General features: G+C 44.5%; 2 protein-coding genes and 1 non-coding gene across 4 annotated transcripts; 1 reads left to right on the top strand and 2 right to left on the bottom strand.

The window, feature by feature from the left end:
- Nucleotides 1–13,837: 13,837 nt before the first annotated feature.
- Nucleotides 13,838–14,798, bottom strand: LOC127313446 (uncharacterized). The gene has a single exon (XM_051343948.2). The coding sequence runs from the start codon at nt 14,653–14,655 to the stop codon at nt 14,332–14,334; it is 324 nt and encodes a 107-aa protein (XP_051199908.1). The 5' UTR covers nt 14,656–14,798; the 3' UTR covers nt 13,838–14,331.
- Nucleotides 14,799–15,746: 948 nt separating this feature from the next.
- Nucleotides 15,747–15,828, top strand: TRNAS-GCU (transfer RNA serine (anticodon GCU)). Its single transcript has one exon. It is a non-coding gene; the product is annotated as a tRNA-Ser (tRNA).
- A 454-nt stretch (nt 15,829–16,282) lies between these two features.
- On the bottom strand, nt 16,283–23,498 carry LOC127317792 (pantothenate kinase 1). 2 transcript variants are annotated; one of them, XM_051348379.2, is made up of 17 exons: nt 23,107–23,498; nt 22,874–23,005; nt 22,456–22,499; nt 21,515–21,634; nt 21,271–21,390; nt 21,090–21,184; nt 20,922–21,015; nt 20,227–20,358; nt 18,732–18,844; nt 18,409–18,532; nt 18,026–18,142; nt 17,859–17,953; nt 17,691–17,784; nt 17,373–17,498; nt 17,176–17,288; nt 16,837–17,026; nt 16,283–16,720 (listed from the first exon to the last, which is right to left on the bottom strand). In XM_051348379.2, the coding sequence occupies exons 1-17, from the start codon at nt 23,231–23,233 to the stop codon at nt 16,601–16,603; spliced, it is 1,956 nt and encodes a 651-aa protein (XP_051204339.1). In that variant the 5' UTR covers nt 23,234–23,498; the 3' UTR covers nt 16,283–16,600. The 2 variants fall into 2 exon arrangements, with proteins under 2 accessions (XP_051204339.1, XP_051204340.1); XM_051348380.2 differs by having other exon boundaries at nt 21,518–21,634; nt 23,107–23,497.
- Nucleotides 23,499–26,301: the final 2,803 nt, after the last annotated feature.

Below are 26,301 nucleotides of genomic sequence, written 5' to 3'. Positions count from 1 at the left end.
GAAATTTTCATGTTAATAAAACACCTCTCTATGTGCTGAAATTTTTGAAGCTACACTTGTTTTATCTTCATATGCTTGTTACTTTGCTCTTCATGAACTTGTTTATTTACAAGATTCCTATGCATAGGAAGCATGTTAGACTTAAACGTGTTTTGAATTTGCCTCCTGATGCTCTCTTTTGCTTCAAATATTATTTCTTGCGAGTGCATCATTAAAACTGCTGAGCCCATCTTAATGGCTATAAAGAAAGAACTTCTTGGGAGATAACCCATGTGTTATTTTGCTACAGTACTTTGTTTTATATTTGTGTCTTGGAAGTTGTTTACTACTGTAGCAACCTCTCCTTATCTTAGTTTTGTGTTTTTTTTGTGCCAAGTGAAGCCTCTAATCGAAGGTTGATACTAGATTTGGATTTCTGCGCAGAAACAGATTTCTATCTGTCACGAATCTGGGCTGTTTTCTCTGTAGAAAAATCAGACAAATATGCCAATTTATGTGCGTGTTCCACAGATATGTACGCAACTTTCATTAGTTTTGAGTTTTCTGATCTGAGCAACAGAGGTATTTATTAAAAATTCGTCTTTACGGACTGTTCTGTTTTGACAGATTCTGCCTTTTATTTCGCATTGCTTCTTTCGCTGTGTTGGGTGGATTTCTTTGTTCCATTACCTTCCAGTAGCTTTGAGCAATGTCCAGAAGTGTTAAGAATGATTGTGTCACCTCTGAACATGTGAGTTTTTGATTATTTACTAACCCCTCTAATGAAGATTATGAGAAGTTTGGTGTGAAGGAAGTTTTCAAGGGTCAAGAGAGGAGGATGATATACTATGATCAAGAAGAGTGAAAGCTCTAAGCTTGGGGATGCCCCGGTGGTTCACCCCTGCATATTCTAAGAAGACTCAAGCGTCTAAGCTTGGGGATGCCCAAGGCATCCCCTTCTTCATCGACAACATTATCAGGTTCCTCCCCTGAAACTATATTTTTATTCCATCACATCTTATGTGCTTTTCTTGGAGCGTCGGTTTGTTTTTGTTTTTGGTTTTGTTTGAATAAAATGGATCCTAGCATTCACTTTGTGGGAGAGAGACACGCTCCGCTTTAGCATATGGACAAATATGTCCTTAGGCTCTACTCATAGTATTCATGGCGAAGTTTCTTCTTCGTTAAATTGTTATATGGTTGGAATTGAAAATGATACATGTAGTAATGGCTATAAATGTCTTGGGTAATGTGATACTTGGCAATTGTTGTGCTCATGTTTAAGCTCTTGCATCATATACTTTGCACCCATTAATGAAGAAATACATAGAGCATGCTAAAATTTGGTTTGCATATTTGGTCTCTCTAAGGTCTAGATAATTTCTAGTATTGAGTTTGAACAACAAGGAAGACGGTGTAGAGTCTTATAATGTTTACAATATGTCTTTTATGTGAGTTTTGCTGCACCGGTTCATCCTTGTGTTTGTTTCAAATAAGTCTTGCTAGCCTAAACCTTGTATCGAGAGGGATTACCTCTCATGCATCCAAAATACTTGAGCCAACCACTATGCCATTTGTGTCCACCATACCTACCTACTACATGGTATTTTCCGCCATTCCAAAGTAAATTGCTTGAGTGCTACCTTTAAAATTCCATCATTCGCCTTTGCAATATATAGCTCATGGGACAAATAGCTTAAAAACTATTGTGGTATTGAATATGTACTTATGCACTTTATCTCTTATTAAGTTGCTTGTTGTGCGATAACCATGTTCACTGGGGACGCCATCAACTACTCTTTGTTGAATTTCATGTGAGTTGCTATGCATGTTCGTCTTGTCTGAAGTAAGAGAGATCTACCACCTTATGGTTAAGCATGCATATTGTTAGAGAAGAACATTGGGCCGCTAACTAAAGCCATGATCCATGGTGGAAGTTTCAGTTTTGGACATATATCCTCAATCTCATATGAGAAAATTATTAATTGTTGTTACATGCTTATGCATAAAAGAGGAGTCCATTATCTGTTGTTTATGTTGTCCCGGTATGGATGTCTAAGTTGAGAATAATCAATAGCGAGAAATCCAATGCGAGCTTTCTCCTTAGACCTTTGTACAGGCGGCATAGAGGTACCCCATTGTGACACTTGGTTAAAACATGTGCATTGCGACGATCCGGTAGTCCAAGCTAATTAGGACAAGGTGCGGGCACTATTAGTATACTATGCATGAGGCTTGCAACTTGTAAGATATAATTTACATGATACATATGCTTTATTACTACCGTTGACAAAATTGTTTCTTGTTTTCAAAACCAAAGCTCTAGCACAAATATAGCAATCGATGTTTTCCTCTTTGAAGGACCATTCTTTTACTTTTAATGTTGAGTCAGTTCACCTATTTCTCTCCACCTCAAGAAGCAAACACTTGTGTGAACTGTGCATTGATTCCTACATACTTGCATATTGCACTTGTTATATTACTCTATGTTGACAATATCCATGAGATATACATGTTACAAGTTGAAAGCAACCGCTGAAACTTCATCTTCCTTTGTGTTGCTTCAATACCTTTACTTTGAATTATTGCTTTATGAGTTAACTCTTATGCAAGACTTATTGATGCTTGTCTTGAAAGTACTATTCATGAAAAGTCTTTGCTATATGGTTCATTTGTTTACTCATGTCATTACCATTGTTTTGATCGCTGCATTCATTACATATGCTTACAATATTATGATCAAGGTTATGATGGCATGTCACTCCAGAAATTATCTTTGTTTATCGTTTACCTGCTCGGGACGAGCAGGAACTAAGCTTGGGGATGCTGATACGTCTCCGACGTATCGATAATTTCTTATGTTCCATGCCACATTATTGATGATACCAACATGTTTTGTTCACATTTTATGTCATATTTATGCGTTTTCCGGAACTAACCTATTGACGAGATGCCAAAAGGCCAGTTGCTGTTTTCTGCTGTTTTTGGTTTCAGAAATCCTAGTAAGGAAATATTTTCGGAATCGGACGAAATCAACACCGAAAGTCTTAGAATTCCCGGAAGCTTCCGGAACACCGAAGGAGAGTCGGAGGCGGGCAGCAGGGGGCCCACACCATAAGGCGGCGCGGGTGACCCCCTGGCCGCGCCAGCCTATGGTGTGGGGGCCCCAGCCGCCTCCTTGCGCCGCCTCTCCGCCTATATATTCGTCCCTGACCTAAAAACATCGACGTTCAACGAAACCCACAGAAACCTTCCAGAGCCGCCGCCATCGCGAAGCCAAGATCTGGGGGGACAGGAGTCTCTGTTCCGGCACGCCGCCGGAACGGGGAAGTGCCCCCGGAAGGCTCCTCCATCGACACCACCGCCATCTTCATCAACGCTGCTGTCTCCCATGAGGAGGGAGTAGTTCTCCATCGAGGCTCGGGGCTGTACCGGTAGCTATGTGGTTCATCTCTCTCCTATGTACTTCAATACAATAATCTCATGAGCTGCCTTACATGATTGAGATTCATATGATGATGCTTGTAATCTAGATGTCATTATGCTAGTCAAGTGAATTTTACGTATGTGATCTCCGGAGACTCCTTGTCCCACGTGTGTAAAGGTGACAGTGTGTGCACCTTGTGGGTCTCTTAGGCTATATTTCACAGAATACTTATTCACTGTTATGAATGGCATAGTGAAGTGCTTATTTATATCTCTTTATGATTGCAATGTGTTTTGTATCACAATTTATCTATGTGCTACTCTAGCAATGTTATTAAAGTAGTTTTATTCCTCCTGCACGGTGTAATGGTGACAGTGTGTGCATCCGTGTTAGTACTTGGCGTAGGCTATGATTATGATCTCTTGTAGATTATGAAGTTAACTATTGCTATGATAGTATTGATATGATCTATGCCTCCTTTCTTACCATGAAGGTGACAGTGTGCATGCTATGTTAGTACTTGGTTTAGTTGTTGATCTATCTTACACTCTAAGGTTATTTAAATATGAACATTGAATTGTGGAGCTTGTTAACTCCGGCATTGAGGGTTCGTGTAATCCTACGCAATGTGTTCATCATCCAACAAGAGAGTGTAGAGTATGCATTTATCTATTTTGTTATGTGATCAATGTTGAGAGTGTCCACTAGTGAAAGTCTAATCCCTAGGCCTTGTCCCTAAATACTGCTATTGCTGCTTGTTTACTGTTTTACTGTGTTACTACTGTTGTGTTACTACTGCTTGTTTACTGTCCTGGGCAAAGCACTTTTCTGGTGCCGTTGCTACTGCTACTATATATTCATACCACCTGTGTTTCACTATCTCTTCGCCGAACTAGTGCACCTATTTGGTGTGTTGGGGACACAAGAGACTTCTTGCTTTGTGGTTGCAGGGTTGCATGAGAGGGATATCTTTGACCTCTTCCTCCCTGAGTTCGATAATCCTTGGGTGATCCACTTAAGGGAAAACTTGCTGCTGTTCTACAAACCTCTGCTCTTGGAGGCCCAACACTGTCTATAGGAAAAGGAGGGGGGCGTAGACATCACTTACCCCATACATCCACTGTAAAGAACAGATCGACACGCGGGATCAATCATTACCAAAATAGAGCAACACTTCAAAGCCTAGTGTTTCTTTGTACATTTATCCTATATATTTATCTCATACAAATTTACCAGTCGTCTCGGTATTCTTGCATGCAAAATGAAGACAGGACCATGTGCTTGGTGTGATAAAGAATCAAAAAGAGTATTCAATATTGATGTAGCTAGAATAGAGTAAGAAACCTACACGGGCTAAACTGATGTGAAGAGCCCATGCTTTTTGTGGCGGCCATGGAGACTCTCTCCGCCATGGTCACCAAGGCGGTTGGAGAGGGACTCTTCGGGGACTTAGCTTCCATCTCACCCTTACAGAGGATATCGGTATATGCCGATGATGTTGTCATCTTCATCAAACTGGAGTACAGGGAGTTGAGGGCGGTGAGACATACGCTCAGTCTGTTTGGAGAGGCCTCGGGCCTGCGAGTAAACTTCAAGAAGATGACGGCCACTCTGATTCGAGGAACACAGGAAGAGGAGGAAAGGGCTACACGGATGTTGGGATGTGAGCTGGCGAGGTTCCCAATCAGGTACCTAGGGCTCCAGTTGGCGCTCAGGCCTCTATCTAAGGCTGAGTGGCAGCCGCTTTTGGACCAGGTTATCAAGTGCGTACCTGCGTGGCAAAGAGGGCTCATCAAGAGAGAGGGGAGACTAGTCCTGATTAATTCAGTTGTAGCAGCTAGAGCGGTGCACCAAATGGTGGTCGCTGAGGCGCCAGTTTGGCTTCTGGAGGAGATAAACAGGTGGATGAGAGCGTTCTTTTGGGCCGGTAAGGATGAGGTGCATGGGGGCCAGTGCCTAGTGGCATGGAGGAGCATATGCAAACCAAAGGAGTTCGACGGCTTGGGGGTGAAAGACTTGAGTTTGCAAGGCATCGCCTTGAGATTGAGATGGATGTGGCTCAGACGCACGGACCCGGTGAGGCCTTGGCAAGGCCTACCCGGGTTGAATGATCCACTTGTGGTGGGAGTATTCCAGAGTCTAGCGCGATTTATGGTAGGGGATGGACAGCTGACCTACTTCTGGAGGGATAGATGGATCGGTGGTTACACTGCGGAGGAGCTGGCACCGGAGGTATTCGCCATTGTAACCACTAGGCGGAAGAACACCCGTCTGGTGCCGGAGGCTCTGCAGGGGGATGCGTGGATAGATGACATACCAGGGGAGATGACGGAGGAGCTCTGGAGGCAATGCCTAGTCCGGTGGGAGGCGGTGGAGAATGTCGAGAGAGACGTCTCCACACCAGACCGCATACTTTGGAAGGGTGCGGAGTCTGGAACATACTCGGCAAAGTGCACGTATGAGATGCTATGCCAAGGAAGTGTGAGATGGAGTATGAGTAGACCAGTTTGGGGCTCCTTTTCACCCATGAAATGCAAGATCTTCGCATGGTTGGCTCTGAGATACCGCCTGTGGACATCGGATAGGAGGGCGAGACATGGGTTGCAAGAGCACCCGAACGCATGTTATATATGCTTGCAGGAGGAGGATAATGTGGACCACATTCTAACCCTATGCCCCTATGCGAGACAGGTGTAGTGCAGGTCTAAGGATGGCAGAACCAGGGTTCACGGGGAACCTACAGAGATGGTGGACGGAGGCCCGCAAGCGAGTGAGGAGGTTTGATAGGAAGCGGTTTGACTCCATGGTTATCAGCACGGCATGGACGATTTGGAAGCAGCGGAATGCGAGGCCTTTCAGTAACGACAGGGAGCAGAAGACAGTGGACCAAATGGTCACCCAGATTAGGGATGATTTCCACCTGTGGGAGAGAGCTAGGAGAGAAGTGAGGCTAGATATAGCGAGAGAGTAGGCCTAGGCAGAGGGAGGGTGGCGTGTGTGTTCTCAGCACCTAGGTGATGTGCTTGTAAGTTATTATGCTTTCCCCTTCTATAAAGATAAGGCACGCTTTGCGCGTGCTCTCGAAAAAAGAAGAGCCCATGTCCTTACTGGTAGAAATAAAATACATCTCAACTATTATTACCTATAGATATCTAAATATCTACTCATCAGGTGGAAGGAAGACAAATACAACAGACACGCTGGCGGGCTACTATGTTCTGTCGAATTTTTTTGACTGTAAGCGAAGATCCAGTGGTGCCCATTCCAAAAAAAATAAGCAACCAAGCCACAGTAGATTGCAACATGGGAACCTAGTGCAAAAACAATATGCAATGCAAACTATTGAGTTTTTCTCCTCCTTTCTTACATTTTGTATGCTCAAAGAGAATTAACTAACAATAAGGGTTTCATTAATGATTGCACTGTCCTGTCCAGTCTCAGTGTCATCATCATATTCTTCATCCTACATGAAAGCAATAATGATTCAGAAATAGTTTCGAGTCGGATAGAGTCTAACGGGAGTAGTAAAATAAAAAAAATCAAAATAGCTAAAAAAACTGGAAGAATGAACAAAACACAGCTGACTCCCACTGCAAGAGAACAATCTTCATAAAAAATCAGAAAACATATGCAAGCAGAAACATGGATATAAAGAACAGCCCCTGTTATTGCCGATGTGCAAAGAAGAATGCTTTGCTTTCACCGGTAATGATGCTCACACTTAAAACTTGTATCTTACCAATGACCATTATGAGCAGGATTAGGAGAAGGCAGAAATTTATCGGCTTGAATTGTGGAGTCCTAAGATCAGACGGAGAGTACAATCAACAAAACAAACAGATCATTGCATTTGACTAAAGAAATTCTGACACCGGTAACCGATTAATTACATTTCGTTAAAGAAACTTGTATCTGAGCACAATCATATCTTCCAAAAATAAAAGCTTATTTACCTACAACTTATGCACCTTCTCCTTCACAGCCGCTGTATAAAGCAAAAGACAAATGCATATTCCAGTATGCCATCTCTATAGAAACTAAGCAGGGAGATGCAGGAAAAAGCAGAATAAAAACTAAGGAAATAACAGGTCAACAACACTCATATGAAACTGGAAGGAACATAAGTATGGCTCCCATACAAGATATTAATTACTCCTTGGTCTTAAAGTAGGTTAGGTTAGTTTGCTTCTCTGAAACCACAAATGCAGACGAAAAAAAAATCCAAGTTACTACTAAATTCTAACTCATGTTTGGACAGATAAATCGCTGAATTGCACACTATGAAGAATATGAACATTATACTTCGCTATTAAAAATGAATTATTCACAACATTAATTATATTTGAATGATTACTTTGCACACTATGAGCAAATGAAAAATGTTAGCACTTAATTTCCCACAAAAGGCAAGAAAACCTATTGCCTTTGTGCACCTACGAAGTTGTTTCACCGAAGCAAATACGCCGAAAAAAGTGCAGAGCTCGATCAGGAAAACAACCATCCGAAATCTGCAAGGTCTAAATTTCTTCACTGTCCCCTTCCCTTCAGAATTAATCACAAGTCGGTCAAGGCAGTAGTATAGTCACTAAATATATCAAATTATGCTAACATTTTTCATTTGATCTGCTGCTTCTTGACTTTAACGAAAGTATAATTTCAAGTATAACAGCAAGTACAAACATTTGTTGGATCTTCTGTTCTATCTGATTTCATCAAGAACGACTAAATTATTAAAACATGAAGTTGCACCATGATCTCTGAAAGAGCTTCGTCCATGTGCACCTGAACATGTAACTGTCGCAAGAGAACTGTGCAGAGCCATATTACACTGGTTCTTATTGAACTGTACACATATTCAGGGCCTGCTCATACTACCGTTGTACATGTATATCTTAGTTTGTAACTACTGATTCTAGTACCTAGGCATAGCTGTAGTCAGTGCCTTGCACGCCCCTGTGACTGCCACTGCATGGGCACCACGCTCCCATGATCGTTACCTCTCTGTATAAAATACTGTACTCGGCAATGCAATGAATGTCAGTTGAGCCATAGAATCCAGCTGTTCTGTTGTTGTAATTTGGAAACCAACATCTACTTCCCAAGTCTCCATGAGTTGATTAACTCGTTGGAGATATGCCCAAGAGGCAATAATAAAGTGGTTATTATAATATCTTTGAGTTTATGATAAATGTTTGCATACCATGCTATAATTGTATTAACCGAAACATTGATACATGTGTGTTATGTAAACAACAAGAAGTCCCTAGTGAGCCTCTTGTATAACTAGCTTGTTGATTAATAGATGATCATGGTTTCGTGATCATGAACATTGGATGGTATTAATAACAAGGTTATGTCATTGGATGAATGATATAATGGACACAAACCCAAATAAGCGTAGCATGAGATCAAGTCATTAAGTTCAACTTGCTATAAGCTTTCGATACATAGTTACCTAGTCCTTCGACCATGAGATCATGTAAATCACTTACACCGGAAGGATGCTTTGATTACATCAAACGCCATTGCGTAACTGGGTGGTTATAAAGATGTGATTAAGTATTTGGAAAGTGTGAGTTGAGGCATATGGATCAATAGTGGGATTTGTCCATCCCGATGACGGATAGATATACTCTAGACCCTCTCGGTGGAATGTCGTCTAATTAGCTTGCAAGCATGTGACTGGGTCACAAGAGATGACATACCACGGTACGAGTAAAGAGTACTTGTCGGAAACGAGGTTGAACCAGGTATGGAGATACCGATGATCGAACCTCGAACAAGTAAAGTATCGCGTGACAAAGGGAATCAGTATCGTATGTAAATGGTTCAATCGATCACTAAGTTATCGTTGAATGTGTGGGAGCCTTTATGGACTCCAGATCCTGCTATTGGTTATTGGTCGGAGAGGAGTCTCGACCATGTCTGCATAGTTCGCGAACCGTAGAGTGACACGCTTAAGGTTCGATGTCGCATAAGTAGATTCAGAATATGAGATGGAGACAAAGTTTGTTCGGAGTCTCGGATGGGATCTAGGACATCACGAGGAGGTCCGGAATGGTCTGGAGAATAAGATTCATATATGGAAAGTCACTTTCCGGGGTTCAGGAAAGTTCCAGTGTTTTGACCGGAGCTTCTAGAAGGTTCTAGATGGTCACCAGTGGGCCCACCACCCCGGGAGGGGCCACATAAGCGCCACATGGCATGGTGGGTCCTTCCCACTATGACATGTGGGCCCAGGCCGGCCCACCCCTAGAGATAAGATCTATCTCCAATTTAAATGGTTTAAATCTAGAGATAAAATCCATCTCCAATTTAAGTGTTTAAATGAAGAGATAAAGGGGAAGGCTTGAGGGGGAAGAAACCCCCCCCCCCCCGCCCCCCATGCGCCGGCCAAGGAAGAGGTGGGGCCAGGGGGAAACCCTAGTCCGACCCCTCCCCCTATATAAAGAGGGGAGGGGTGGCCGGCCACTTCACCCCTTTGACCAAACCCTAGCCCCCCCTTTCTCCTCCACCATACGCTGATCCGGCTTAGGCGAAGCCCTGCAGTTTTACTTCTCCACCACCACCACACCGTCGTGCTGCTGGGATTCTGTGGAGATCTATCACACCTCCGCTGCCCGCTGGAACGGGGAGAGGACGGGCTTCATCGACACCGTACGCACGACCGAGTACGGAAGTGTTGCCGGATTGCAGCACGGACGATCGACTACATCAACAACGAGATCTAATCTCGTAGGTTTTGGAATCTTTGAGGGTTAGTCTCGCAATCTTCTCGTTGCTTCGATCTTGGTAGATTAGATCTTGCTTCTTCCTAGATTGGATCTTGGTTTTTGCTCATGTTCACGGTAGAAATTTTTTGTTTTCCTTGCAACGAACCCATCATAATTAATCCCCACACAGAAGCGGTCAACAAAAAATCCCCATACGAAATCCTAATAGAGCAACAATAAAATTCTACGTACCTGTTAGCAATGCAGATTGCGACCAAGCACTCTGGTGGCGATGGTGAGGCAACCGATGGCAAGCAGCCGCGGTGCTCAAGGTATGTGCTCGAGATGCGCTGGAGCATGGATCCGCTGACGCCCATCACCGTAAAGGGATTGCCCTCCAGCGGGAGCTGGGGCATCGCTGAGCTGCTGACACCCATCACCACGAACAACTCGTCCTCTGGCGGAGTCCTCCTCCTCGAAATAGGCTTTCGCCCCGCTTTATAAATAAAGCAATGATCATACATGGGTTCACACACACGAAAAGTGTTGGGGCAGCAGCAAAAACATGCTCAACAAGAAAGAGAGATACAACTCGAAGACAACACAGACAACGACTAGCGACGAAGCAAGACTGCAACCTCCACCATGCCGCCCTCTGAACTTGCCCTACCAAGCTACTTCTTGAGTCAAAGATCCTCGAGCACCAAGGCAGCACCTTCAAGAAGGGAGGCGACGTCGTGACGCCGCTGCTGCCCGGGCCAGCAAGCTGGTCCTAGGGTTTCCCCCAGCACTCGGCAGGTAATGGAGAGGAAGGAAACCACGACGCCCTCAAAGGAGGAAGGACGACACCCATAGGCGCCACCGCGTCGGTGCCAGATGTTAGTGATGTATAGACCCCACTGTATATTATCTCTGTATGAGGGGCTTCCCTGCATATTGTATCTCATGTACATGTACTGGCCTTTGGCCCACTATGAATACCAGTTGCTCCATTCACAACATGGTTCAGCTCTTTGCACGCTGCAACTCCGTGCTCGATCCGCGCCGCCGCCGATGATCTTTCCGGCCGCCGCTGCTCCACCCTCCACACCTTCCTCTCCCATGTCCCCTTCCTTGCCTAAAGTGGTCCCTCCCTACCCTTTTCACTACTCTCATCGTCCACGTAAGAATGATGCTGCTCCTCCTGACATGCCCTCCACCTCTGGTGCAATGCCCTCTCCGTCTGAGCCGACTCATCATCTTCGTGCTCGTCCTCGTCCTCCTCCTGATCGCTATTCTCCCACTCACTACGGCCTCTCTGTTGTCCTTGAGCTGACCTCTTATCGGGATGTTGTTGCCCATCCCGAATGGCAGCTAGCGATGGCTGAGGAGATTGCTGCTCTCGAGCATACGGGCACCTGGGATGTTGTCACTCCTCCTTCCTCTGTTCGTCCCATCACCTGCAAGTGGGTCTACAAGGTCAAGACTCGCTCTGATGGTTCCCTTGAGCGCTACAAGGCTCGTCTTGTGGCTCGCGGCTTTCATCAGGAGCATGGCCGTGACTATGACGAGACCTTTGCTCAAGTGTCTCACATGACCATTGTTCGTACTCTTCTTGCTGTTGCTTCTGTTCGTCACTAGTCTGTCTCTCATCTTGATGTGCAGAATGCTTTTCTTAACGGTGAGCTACGTGAGGAGGTATACATGCAGCCACCTCCTGGCTATTCTATTCCCGACGGCATGGTCTGTCGTCTCCGGCGCTCTCTATATGGCCTTAAGCAAGCCCCTCGCGCCTGGTTCCAGCGTTTTGCCTCTGTGGTGACCTCTGCTGGTTTTGTCCCTAGCGCACATGACCCTACGCTCTTTGTCCACACATCTTCTCGTGGTCGGACTCTCCTTCTTCTTTATGTCAATGACATGATCATCACAGGTGATGACCCTGAGTATATTGCCTTTGTCAAGGCCCGTCTTCGTGATCAGTTTCTCATGACTGATCTTGGCCCTCTCCGCTAGTTTCTTGGACTTGAGTTCTCCTCTACCTCCGATGACTTCTATATCTCCCAAGAGAAGTATATTCAGGACCTTCTCACTCGTGTCGCTCTTGGTGATGAGCGCACTGTCGAGACTCCTATGGAGCTCAATGTACGCCTCCGCTCCACTGATGGTGATCCTCTTCCGGACCAGACTCTCCATTGTCACCTGGTTTCGAGCCTTGTCTACCTTGTTGTCACTCGTCCTCTCCTACCCGGTCCACATTCTGAGTCAGTTCATGTCTGCTCCCACTAGTGCCCACTATAGTCATCTCCTTCGTGTCCTCCGGTATCTTCGTGGCACTATCGCACGTCGTCTCTTCTTCCCTAGCTCCAGCTTCTTACAGCTCCAGACCTACTCAGATGCTACCTGGGCTAGCGATCCAGAGGATCGCAAGTCTCTTTTTGCCTATTGTGTCTTTCTTGGTGGCTCTCTCATTGCTTGGAAGACCAAGAAGCAGGTTGCAGTCTCTCGTTCGAGTGTCGAGGCTGAGTTGCGAGCAATGACTCTCTTAACGGATGAGGTGACTTGGTTACGCTGGTTACTTGCGGACTTTGGTGTTTCTGCTGACGCTCCGACTCCTCTCTTATCGGACAGTATTGGTGCCATCAGCATTGCGCGTGATCCGGTGAAGCACGAGCTCACCAAACACATCGGTGTTGATGCCTTCTATGTTCGTCAGGCTGTGCAGGATCAGGTTATGGCTCTTCATTATGTGCCTTCTAAGCTACAACTTGCTGACTTCTTCACGAAGGCCCAGACTAGAGCACATCATGGGTTCTTTCTCTTCAAACTCAGTTTTGTTGATCTACCATGAGTTTGAGGGGGGGGGGGGGGTTAGTGATGTATAGACCCCACTGTATATTATCTATGTATGAGGGGCTTCCCTGCATATTGTATCTCATGTACATGTACTGGCCTTTGGCCCACTGTGAATACCAGTTGCTCCATTCACAACACCAGACACGCCAGCAGGGATTTATCCCGTTCCTCCAACACCCAAACCCATAGGATCTTCACCAAGAATCCGGGTGGTGCTTGGAGGTCCGGCCCGGTGCGGCGGGCGTGGAGGATCCACGCAGCGCTGAAGGAAGGCCGAGAAGGAGCAGCGCGAGCCCTTCCAGCGGTTGTTGTCCAAGGTCGCAGCAGGATCAGGAGGAAGAAACGAAAACCGGATCTAAACATGAAACACTCACGCCACCGGATCAAAACAAGGAAACAAGGATTGGCCAGGAAAGTGCTCAGGCAGGGCGGGGCTGGAACAACACCGTGGAGCAGCACATGACCTCGCCACCGCCGAGCTCGGCCAGCGGGCCCATGCAGAAGGCCGCGCACGCGGAGACGACAAACCGGAATGCGGCGCAGGGCCTCTGGCGAGGCAGCACACAAATCCGCCGCCACCTCTCCGAGTACAACCTCTCGAGTTTCTCCAATAGCATTTCAGAATAGATATTGTAATAGAGGTGCCTATAACCTGGCTAAATTTTCCTCTAGTTTAGAACTTGGTCGTCACTTATGGCTGGATATGCCGCTAGATTCACACATTGTACCTATGTTTTCTGAAAGTTAATAAAGTGTGTGGTTCGACTTAAAAGAAAACTTGGGTTTGGACCAAAGACTTGCAGCGTTTAGTACAAAAGGCTGTTTTTTTTCTGAAACCATACTGAACACCAAGCAACAGCCATCACAAGCAGAAACAAGAGCAGGCTTAAGAGAATCAAGTCATCCAGCTTTAATATGCACATCGTACAATACTTTCTTATATACACAAACTAAAGGACAAGGTATTTATGAACCGGGTGTAGATGCTCCTGGTTAATTTTTGTTTGAAAGAAATAGCAAATAAATTCAAAAAATCTGGAATAATTATACAATGAATATAAATAAGTGTTCTAACTGCACACCAAAAATCTTCGAAAAAATACATATGTAGTGATATGTGCCAAAAAGACAAATCGGAGTGATGCAAGTAACAAATCTAGATGTTTCAAACATCACCACATTTTATCTTTTTTCACATACCACTACATATGTGTTTTCTCGAAGATTTTTGGTGTGAAGTTCGGACACTTGTTCATGTTCATTATCAAAAAAAAAAGATTTTTTTTAAAAAAAATATTCAAGCAGGAGCATCTATACCCGAGTTCAGAACTGGTTTTTCTAAACTAAAGCACCTACATTATAGTAGTACTAGTCAACTAGCTAAGCTAGTCTGCAGTCTGCACGGTCAGTAGCATCAGTCTGCGCCGCCGCCGAGGACGACGTGGACGTGGACGAGGCACCATCTTCGGGGCCGCCGAAGGGGACGTCGGAGAATGCGGCCAGGACGCGGCGGACGCTCATGCTCCGCATCGGCCGGAAGCTCCGGGACCTCGCCGCGGCGTTGCCGCTGGCCGTGGAGAAGAGGTCCGACGACTTGCGCAGGATGAGGTAGACCAACCCCTGCACGAGCGTGAACACGGCCACCTTGGCCAGCGCGTCGCCGAGGTCCGGCGAGATTGCCGCCACTGCCTCCACATTCCCCATCTCCAAGAACTAAATTGCTCCGGAATCGATCACGGATCGACGCGCAGAATCGCACTAACGAAACAAAAGTTTATGATCGAAGAGAACGTTTTATGTGTACTTATTCGTGGTAGTCGATCAAGTTCCTCGATGGATCGTGTTTATATAGCTAGCTAGCTCCTAGCAGGAGCTGGTTTCGTCAGGGGTATAGCCAGAGAGCTGCCACGCAGCTTGCGCTCAGTTGCTTCGGCAGTCCTGTGTGAGCCTTGTACGCAAGCGGTCAGATTCAGAGGTGGAGGTTCGGCAAGCCTGCACGTTTTCCTTCCCACATCTCTGAATCTCAGATCGATGTGCCCTTCCTCTTTCAATCATCGTCGTGTATTCTGTCGCGTACTTATCGGATTATTATCTCTGAACTATGGCGATAACTTGAGCACCTGTTTGGATGTCGGGAGCTTTATCGAAATCCGGCATGTTTCTGAAGCTAATCTTCGTGATCGAGTAGTAGCATAGCAGGACTCTCTCGCGATACACCGCCCATTGCTTGCTTGCGGCTAACCATTAGCCTTGCCTAAACTCGAAAGGAAACCATGGATGGAACGCGTGGTCCATTTTTGGGCGCTTTCTTCAATTTCTTGCACCACCGCGGCGGCGACAGGATAACGTGAGCTCACGTGGCAGCCATGTTTTCCGGCTGGACGGACTCTTGCAAGCCAAGCAATTGCCCCATGCGCTTGATTCACAACTCCATTGCTTGCCCTGTTGGCTTGTGGCCACAAGGAAGGCAGCTGTAGCCTGTAGGCCGGCTTGTAGAGTTTGCATTTTGTTCTAGTGACTAGTGAGTTGTCAGTTGTCACCAAGAGTACTCAAGCAATGTTCCAAGCGACAAAACCATGTGTCTTTTTTTACATTTCAGAGAAGTGGTCGGCTTTTATTATCTTCTAAAAGAATTATCAATATAGCTTCAGTTTCTGCCACTTATTTAGTCTGACGTGTACACAGATGAGCACCGACACATGGCATGCCTCCTCTGGAAAATTGTAGAGCATGCATCATAACCAAAATTTATTCGTAGCCTATACAAATCGAATCCGTGGCAGATCTAACACAAAGACGCTTTGGCCGAGTGGTTAAGGCGTGTGCCTGCTAAGTACATGGGGTTTCCCCGCGAGAGTTCGAATCTCTCAGGCGTCGATTCTTTTTTCCATTTTTTGTTTTTTGCCAAATTAATTATGTGTGATACCTGACAAATGACTGCCACGATTGGTCAGTAAAAATAATTGGGAAAGTCTTTTCTTGGTTTAACTGAACAATTGTAGAGTTTGATGAGATGGGAGCATCGTTTTCATGGGGATTTTTTTTTTTTGTTCAAATACAGTACGGAGTAATATTTTTCAAACATAGCTGTAAACTTGCTGCTCATTCTTCTTCTTCCTTAACCACCGCCTGAATGCTTCAACTTTGGTCAAATTTCACTGAAATTCATGCGAGGAATCACTCCCCTCAGGTAACCATTCGAAAAAGATAATAGTGTTCGACTGGCATCACCTACTGTACTGATGAACCAGCATTTAACCCAGAACTTCACAGTTTTTCTTCACTTGGAAGGAAAATAGCCCAATCCAGTTCTTAACGGCCACACCAACTATTTCCAATAAAGTTACAACAACAGTTTATTACTTGGCATGCTGCCTCCATATTTACAAGACAAACAATAAAGGTTGCACCATGAAAAGTAAAAAAATACAACATGAGCTCACTACAGGAGCGACCCTAATTTGGGCTAACTAAATTCTTTCTATTTAAACAACCTTTGAACCCATCGCCAGAACTATTACAGGTTACAACAAGTTGAGGCTGTTTGTGCCCCCATATATATCACCATGGTGTTTTTTTTAAGCATGGATGCATGCTTCACAATTGTCTTCTTGTTTTTATTGCTTCACAAGTTAATCGCTCCATTGGATTATGATAACTTAGCTTTCAGCTCTGCATTCTCTCTTCTTAACCATTCAAGCTCAGACTTCAGAACTGCGTTCTCATGCCGCAGCCTCTCCACCTCCACTTCAACGGTTGTATTTTCTTCCTAAAAGAAGCACAAGTAAAGGTTAAATGCCAGTGAAAAGGAGAAATTGTTGAGGTCGGTATATAACTTTGGAGATAATTTCTGTGGTGTGATTATTTCTAACTCATGTCACGTACAATGTCCTCCTCTTGAGTCAGTGGTAAAGATGGAAAGTTCCCGGTGTAGGGAGCACCAAGCAAGACCTCCCTAATGACTTCATGTGATTCCAAACCGTCAATGCCCATGTTCTCATAACTCCAAAATGCACCTAGGGTTCCCAAGAAACCTTCATGACACAGAAATGTCGTTTGAACTTCACCTTTGGACCTGGGAGCAAAAACAAAATGAGATAAGGAATTCTCAACTGCCCGATCACAATGGAACATGTGTTCTCATGTTCTTGGATAACTAAAATTTCTGTGCAATTGCCATTTGCCAAATAATTTTCACTGTATCTGAACAAAAAAATACTTTACCAATATTTGAGGGAACGAGAAATCTTGTCCATAGTCTTCTCATGACCACAGACATAAGCACCTCGAAAGAAGATTCTTTTCAGTCCTGAAAGATTAGCCACAAAGTAGGCTATCTAGAGAATAGAAGAGAAATAAGAACAAGGTTAGAGGGTATTTCATAAATGGTACCAGGTAGCTCCAATATATGGAGAAAATACCTGTCCAATGTTGTAGGTGAAAGAGTTGAGCAGAGCTGCTGCAAGATCTTCTGCTTTGTAGTCTGAAAGTTTGCTTGAGTTCACTTTTCCAAAGCTCGCTGCAGTAGTGGATGCAGGAAGACCGATCTGGTGTGAAGAGAGAAGAATTAATAGTCATACTGATGGTCTGGTGCGCTGGAGATTCATAATGTTTATGCTAAGCATGTCAAAGCCCTAAGAGGTGGTTGAATTTGCAGTTCCATTTTGAAACAAATATTAATATTATACTAGCAGAAAGCTCACAGGAAAAGTCTTCTTTCAGAGTATAGATAAAAATACCTTAGGATAACCATTCTCCCCATATATATCTCCGACAGTCAAATCAACTGCTAGATTATTGCCCCTCTGGCTCAACTCCAAGAATTCCTCGTAACTAATAGCAAATGCTTACAATGTATTCAGGAAAATCCCTACATTATATAAGCACACAAGCTAAATAAACAGTACCTGGAACAGCCAGTTAAAAGCCTTGCAAGACCAAGAATAGTACCACCACCCAGATGTGATCCAATAATTCGCTCAAACTTCCCCTTACCGATTACCTGTAATATGTTTGCTGATAACAAGTGATGCTACAAATATAAGAGAAGTTTGAAAGCAGTGTGCTGGCAAACCTCTATCATGCTGACACCAGATCCAATATTAACAAGGAGGTAAGGAAATATGTTGCTGTCATTATGTTCATCTGCTGCTGTCGGATCAGTAGGAGCTGCTGTCTCGTTAGTGTTTTGCTACAGCAACGGGAAAATCAATAATTAAGCTTCCAAAGATAAATCAACCTAACCACAATAACAATGTTATAATGCATACATGCTTAATCACAAGTGCCTGTAGAACTATATGTTAATATGTTACGTTCAGCATTATGGGCTCAAGATGCATCTAATAACAAGTAATCACCCATGGGAAATAATCAACAGTAGATCACATATGTAATCACTAATTATTCAAAAAAAAAAAACATGTATTTTTGTATGTATTCAGCGTAGGGGCTCACCTTCTCGTTAGATTCCTTGAGGGTCAAGTTTTCATCTATGGGATCCCCGTAACTCATCAAGGCACCAATAGCACCTAAATACCCTTCATGTTGCAAAAATGCAGCTTGCATTTGACTCTGTGACCTGAATGACATACCTCAAATAGTAAGATTCTTTCCGAGGCTGATAAAATAAGAGTAAACATTAAATCAGAAACCACAAGGAGTGTTCTTTAGAATCCTCCTAAGGACCACAAACTGAAGTACTAAACGTACAAAATATCTATAGTTTTTATCTGGACGGCTCATCATACAAATACATTTTGAAAACATCAAATGCTTACCAGAAGTCAAGTGCATAAGAAATATTTTCCATTGTGCTTCTGTGTCCACGTATGTATGATCCACCAAAAAAAACCCTCCTGAGGCCCAAGAGTGATGCAACAAGGAAAGAAATCTGCAGGACTCATGCCACGAGTGTCATACATCAAATCAATATTTAAAAAGACAACAAACAGAGCAGAACCAATAGGTGAAGCCCTATAAAGTGTATCATGATGCTAATAACATTCTCGAGATATAATCAAAATGGTTTCTAGTGAAACAATTTGTCTTAATATAAAAAAGAACTTTATGCAACGTAGAATAAGTAAAACTGTAGAAATATGTCTTATTTCTCCAAAATCATTATACTAGTATGTGTTTCCTCCACAAATCGACAAGTACATCTGCTTAGCTTTTCTTTTCTTCCAATAAAGCAAGGTTGAGTGCCATGCATGTGAACATCTATGAAGTAGCTGGTACAATATATTCGATTTTCTGGTTCCAGTATTTTCTGATTCCAAGGTAATAACTATAGCAACGCAGATTACTACCTACGTGGCTAGCTACGCATATGTTACCTGTCATTGGATCTAGAGAGAATCTGCTCCCATTAAAATCCATGCTGAATGGAGACGTTAGCGTGTGTAACGTTGTTTGCTATGACATGAGCTCTTCTTTTTCTGTGGCCGGGTGTTGCCTAGTTCTGGATATTTCTCTACCACAGTGCCCTGCGCGCGGTGTCAGCATGCAATAATGTTTTGACAACAGCATCAGCTCTTCTTTTTCTGTGGCCGGGTTCGTAGGGTAAACAATCTGCCGCGTTTTCCCAAAGAAATGCATAGATAGGTTCTGCGGCTCGGGCAGCTGTTTTCCCGCACTTTTTTATCTGCCACATCCGGTGGGAAGATATAAGGGCCGCGTGAGCTCTTGTTGTCTTACAGGGGGTGAGGGTCCAGGGCTGTGAGCCTCTGCCAAACGAGGATACCCAGAGGTTACTGAGGTGTGCTATCTCAGTGTCTCATGGCCAGTGTCCTCTCCTCTGATGTGACCCTTCCTCCCCTAATCAACTGCCAAAGCCAGCCGCTTGCCTTTTTTTACCATGCCGAACCACTGCCCCATAGTGGGCCATGGCGGGTGGCACTGCCCCTCTCTCCCTCTCTATCATGGCTAAAAATGCAATATGCGGCTGGGCGCTGGTACCAGCAGCACGTAAATGTCTAGTACATAGAGTACTTTTCCCTAAAATAATATTTACGTACTACCACTTGCCCTTAAATCAGAGCAAAAAACTGAGACCTTAGCTAGATACCCTAATCTAACATCCCTTTCCAGCATTAATGAAGACCAACTGCACTCTTGCTAAAACATACCACAGCGCCATGCTCTCTATGTAGCGCTGCTAAGTCTTGTGTGCTCCCTATAGCTGATCCAACGGAAAGATGCCCGTGGGTAGCTGGCTATTTCTAATAAGCATAATAATTCAATAACATGCATAAATATATAACATAAACTCACTTGTGCAATGTTGTAGGTAAAGGCACTCAACAATGTGGATGCAATGTCTTCAGGTCTGTAATCTGTTAGTTTTTTCATAGAAGTAATAACTTTTCCAAAGCTAGAAGCAAGAGTTGAAGTTGATAGTCCTTGCTGGAACATAAGAATAAAAACGCAATCAATCATATTTAGGGAAGGATCAGCAATTTCATATAATATGAATATTGACAAGGTAAATATTTCGCTGTGCTTCATCAACTATTCTGAACATAATGCTCCCAGTGGTCATATTGCTTTCCGGGCAATCCTAAGTTCACTACGTAATAACAATTTTTACTCCACTGACCTATTTATACCACTAGGTTGTCATAGAATCCTAAGCAAACAGGAAGAAAACAATCAAGTTTGACAGAATTGACCTACATACTAGAGCAGTGCAGGCCAACCGAAACTAAGAAAGAAGAAAAACAAGTACATAGCATTGCAAAAAAAAAGAGATATGACTTTCATAAAATAAAAGGAAACCCAATAGAAATGATGATGACCTATTTATTGTCATATAATCCTAATCCTAAGCAAACAAGAAGAAAACAATCAAGTTTGACAGAATTGATCTACATACTAAGAAAGAAGGAAAACACGTACAGAGCTCTGCAACAAAAGAGCAATGAATTTCATAAAATAAAAGGTGAAACAGGAAGAGGTTGACAGCAAACCTTCTGGCAAACAAGCTCCCCACATATATCCTTCACAATAAGATCAAGTACAAAATTGTCCCCTTTCTGGCTTAATTGCAAGAATTCATCATAACTAAGAGAACAGCAATATATTAGTGAGGAAATAAGTAAAACCAAGACATTATGGCGCAAAAGGATGCACATTACCTGTTACATCCTGTTAATAGTTTTCCTAAACCAAACATAGTGCCACCACCAATATGTGTCCCAGTTACCCTTTCGAATTTTTTATTTCCAGTGACCTGCAATATACTTGATAAAGCATGGTTATATGAGCTGCATTCTGTTGTATTTCCATATTAGTAACATTATGATGAAGAAGTCCAACCTTTAATATGCTAACTCCTGAGCCAATGTTGACAAGAAGGTAAGGAAACAAGTTATCTGGGGAAATATCAATCGAATTCCTCTTTCCATTCATGTATGTGAAGGCTGCGCCAGGAACATTCTGCATGGAAGCATCATTAATATTATCTAAATGAGAACTAGATATCAGAACTTGTGAAGGCAAGTTGCCTATGTGAAATTAATAAGAAAGCAGCGATAAAATATTGAAGATAACAGCTTACGACTACCTCTAACAAAAAGTTTGCTCCAGAAACAACACTATCCATTTCATCAAGCTTGTCAAGACTAACACCTAATTTCTCCTGAAAATCATCACCAAATTTATATGATCCACCACCTGTAGCCTGCAAATCGTTTCCATTACACTCGATTCAGATCAAGCTATCAAGCAAATTTATAGTTCACCTCAGATAAAATGACAGTGCTAAGACAAACATAAAATTACAGTGTCATGTGTTAACCGTCAAATAAGGCCGTAAGAATTGCAAACTTTTTTTTTCTCAAACACGCATCTAAATGCTTGCCATTTTGTATCAGAAGGGGACAGTAAGACTTCATATATGTATTCAATGTGGCAATCATAAGTAGACATTGTTCAGCACTCTTGACTTCATTTTCGTATTCAATGTGGCAATCAGAATTCACAAGTAGACATTGGTCAGCACTCTTGCAATTATTGACCGGACCGCAGAATTGCCAAGGGCTTTGCCCCAGCTACAAGTATGTACAAGTATCAAACCAGGAGGCAAACTCTGTGTTTCTTAATGCACTACAATTAGAGTCTGTCGCTTGACGACAAAACTTTACTTTTGCAACTCTACAAGTATCAAACCAGGAGGCAAACTCTGTGTTTCCTGATGCACTGGAATCAGAGTGTGTCGCGTGACGACAAAACTTTACTTTTGCAACTGGATACTGGTATTTAGTGATAGCGTGAGTCCGCGAAAATAAAGTTCAATAATTATGTGTAGCAATTAAATGTAACTAGTAGTAAAAATGATTTTGGTGGGCGTTAAGAGGTGACGGCGCGCAATGAATGCGTCATTTGAAATTCTAGGTTTAGGGTGAGAGAAGAGGTAAAGTATGCCATGCATAGCATCACTGTGACATAAGCCCTCAAGCTCAAGGTCACCATCATCACATAGCATCAGAAGGCAAAGCATACCTTGAGCAGTCCCATACTTTCTTTGCTTGAACCCAACGTTGTCCCTGGCATGAAAAATGCTGAGTTTAACCCATGATATGATAAAGATAATAACTGTACTGATCATCCAATGTCAGAAGATGAGATCCTGACTCGGTAAAAACAGTGAGCACGGCGTTTTTTGAATCATTGAAAAGAGCGGTGGCAAGTGGCATTTGTAGAACTTGATCATGAGCTACAAGTGGACAACACAAACTTGTGAATATCTGAAGAACACCACACTGCTCTTTAATCTTATCCTGCTTATTGCCATTGTGGGGCAGGTCACCCAATTATTCAGTCAGAGACGTGGAAACCAGAGGAGGAGGCGACAGGGAATCATCATTGTACTACTACTAGTATAATCCACGACGCAACCAGGCAGCGAGGCAGCAGTTACCGTTGCATCCGAGGAGTCCTTCCGCCCGGATGAAGCTGAAGCAGTCGTCCAGCCTCCGCCTCTCGAACTTGGCGAACCGCAGCTCCGCCTGGGCGCCGCAGGTCGCCGTGTAGACCAGCTTTACCAGGGTCCCTGCGAGCGCGCGGAGTTAGTTTCACCAGGTTCAGAACCGCGCGAAGGAAGGCGACCGAAATTCAGCAAAAAGGGAGGCGCGGGCGGGGCGAGCTTAGTACCTCCGATGTCGAGGGCGAGGAGCGGGGAGGCGGCGGCGGTGTGGCGCGGTAGGAAGATGGGCGGGCCGCCGTCCCCGTGGTCTCCGCCGCGGATCTCCGCGCCGGAGAGGTCGATCCGGCGGCCCATTGCGCAGGGATCACGCGCAGGCAGGCAGGCAGGCCCTCGGGTGTCACGCGCGCATTTGCTTCCTTCCTCCTCCCCCTCCTCGTTTGACTGTCGCGGTGTGCTGGTGCTGTGCCGTTGCGCTTGGACTATTCGGGGAGTGGAGTCGTGGTGGTGGTGCGATCGCAGCTGTGAGTAGTTGGCAGGTGGGTGGGTTGGAAGATTCTGACTTCAGAGGCGAAGAAGAACACAAGCCGGACCAGGTAGGATTTCTTTTTTGGCAACTGCAGCTGCAGGTCGGACTACTGGGTTCGGCCGCCAGCCATGCCTGCCGGGTCTATATAGGCCAGGTCAAGTAGGAGTGTAAATGGATAGAATAATTTTTAGGTATCCATATCTGATTTTAAAAAATCTGATGGATAAGGATATCCGATTTTGAAGTGGTGCTCTGGATACGGTATAAGATATGGTTTAGCAAATAGCATGTGGATATGGATTATCCGAAATTTAATTAAGATAATCTGAAGGTTCTAAATCGGATAATCCGACTTCTAGTAAAAACCAAGGTCAATCTTGCAAGTAGTTATTGAGTTACCAAATTTATTTGGCGAGCATATTTAGCTCCAAGTTTTCATCAATGCTTGAGTTTTAGCGTACTATGTGGCTTTTTTCTTCACTGCACGAGACTGGAAGTTTAAATCACTTTCAAGATTTGCAACAACTATAACTATCTACCAATAAGAACATATATCCGATATTTTTGTTTTCGCCCAAGTCCGCCCCATTTCCGATTCGAATCCGCAGTTCGGTATATCCTCATTTGAATCTGAAACCAATCAATATCCGCTTCGATCTGAATCGAGAAAATATATGGTAAATGATATGATATGACCAAAATCCGATCCGATTCATTTACACCCCTACAGGCAAGGCAGGTCTTTTTTTCCTCCCCCAATGACTGTATCTGACGTTGGGCATGCTGTCGAGGGTGCTCCTCGGCAATGCCCTCCGATAGGGGCTTAGGGTTGATGGAATCCTGCAAGCTGACACGAGACATCGGTTCACAGACAAGCGGGGAGAGCGATTTCCCAGGTTCGGGGCCCTCGATGAGGTAAAACCCTTACGTCCTGCCTGTCTGTTCTTGATTATGATGATAATGGGTTACAATGGGGTGCCGAATAGTTCGGCTAAGATCTCGTCGAGATGGCTAAATACTAGGGTAACCTAGATCTAAGTTTCTGTTGGCTAAGGTCGCTAAGATTGATTGTGTCCCTCGACAGCCCCTCTCCTGGCCTTTATATAGGAGGCCAGGTCTCAAGAGGTCTAATCGAGTAAGACTAGGTTTACAGTAGATCTATCTCCAAACCTTCCTTGTTCGGCTTCTTCCGTGTCTTGTATTTCAAGGAATCTTCCGTTGCACCGTCCTAGTGGCCCACCTTGCCATCGAGTACCTTCATGGGTCTCCAGCTGGACTGTATAGGGTGGAGCAACGTTGGTTACCCGAAGGGTAGTGCCCACGTCAGTAGACCCCGAGTGTCTAGCCGAACATAGTTCGGGTAGAGACTGAAGCATGCCTTCTGCCGATGTCCTTCTCCTCAAGCGTTCTTGTTTTCCTTCTGTCTGCATCATTTTCTTCTATCGGGTGTGCGTCAGCGCTCCCGATGGGAGTAGCCCCCGAGTCTAGGTACGGATGCTCGCAATCCGTGCGTAGACTCAAGTTGTACTACTCGAACATTTTTCTTTGCCGAAGTTTTTCTGCAAGTCTTCGTAGGTCATCCGATATATTTTTCTCATGCGAGGGATAATGAGTAACGTGCCCAACTTTTGCTGGTTAACTGCCGATGGCAAAACAACATTACCCTACACAGAATCAAGTCCCCGGGCATGATCCTGGAGTGCGAAAAAAGTTCTGTCGGGTGCGCGCCCAGCACTCCCGATGGGAGTAGCCCCCGAGTCTGGGCACGGGTGCTCGCAACCGGGTGCAGACTCGAGTCGAACAATTGTTTCTTCTTTCAAGGCCTTCTTTTCTTTTTTCTTCGAGTCCTCATTTTGTCGGGTGCGCGTCAGCGCTCCCGATGGGAGTAGCCCCCGAGTCTAAGTACAGATGCTTTGCAATCTGTGCATAGACTCAAATTCGCCATCCGATACTATTTTTCATCCCTTCGACTGCCTTTGGCATTTCCTTATGACATCATTGATGACGCTTTACTGATATCTTGATTCTGACTGACAGGACGTAACCTGCTGGGCCTATTCTTTTTTTTGTCTGGCCCTTTTCGCACAGTTACCAAGGCGTCTCCTCGATTCCTGCAATCTTTAATAGGAAAGATCCACTGAATGAACCAATAGCAACGACACGTGCCTGCACAGCTCTCAAGTTCTCCTCTCCTTAAAATCTCCAAAGGGCGAAAAATCCCTAATCTTCTCCCACATTTTCCGTAGCATCTTCTCGTTCTTATCCTTCTTCCTCCCTTCGCTGCTGCTGCGCCGCCACCACTGCTTTTCCAATCCTCCCCAGATCTCACAATGGTGAAGAAGAAGAATCTTATCGCCGCCGCCAGTTCCACTAGCGGAGGCGCCGCCGCCAAGTCCTTCTCTTCTCTTCCGAAGGGGAGCGCTCCGAACGCTCCTCCCCCAGCTCCGGCGCCGCCAGCGCCGCCAAGTTTGGTGGCCAAGCCCAGAGATTGGATAGCATCAACCGTCACGAAGCGTGACGAGAAGAGATCCCTGATACGTCTCCAACGTACCTATAATTTCTGATGTTCCATGCTTGTTTTATGACAATGCTTACATGTTTTGCTTGCACTTTATAATGTTTTTATGCATTTTCCGGAACTAACCTATTAATGAGATGCCGAAGGGCTAGTTGTTGTTTTCTGTTGTTTTTGGTTCCAGAAAGGCTGTTCGGGCAATATTCTCGGAATTCGACGAAATCAATGCCCAGAACCTTATTTTTCCCGGAACCTTCCAGAAAGTCAGAGGGGGACCAGAGGGGAGCCCTGGGGGCCCCACACAATAGGGCCGCGCGGGCTCCACCCTGGCCGCGCCGGCCTAGTGTGAGGAGGTCCCGTGGCTCCTCTGACTCCGACTCT

The sequence above is a fragment of the Lolium perenne genome, chromosome 7, assembly GCF_019359855.2.
Source record: "Lolium perenne isolate Kyuss_39 chromosome 7, Kyuss_2.0, whole genome shotgun sequence".
NCBI lineage: Eukaryota > Viridiplantae > Streptophyta > Magnoliopsida > Poales > Poaceae > Lolium > Lolium perenne.
This window is presented reverse-complemented; position numbering and strand designations above follow the sequence as displayed.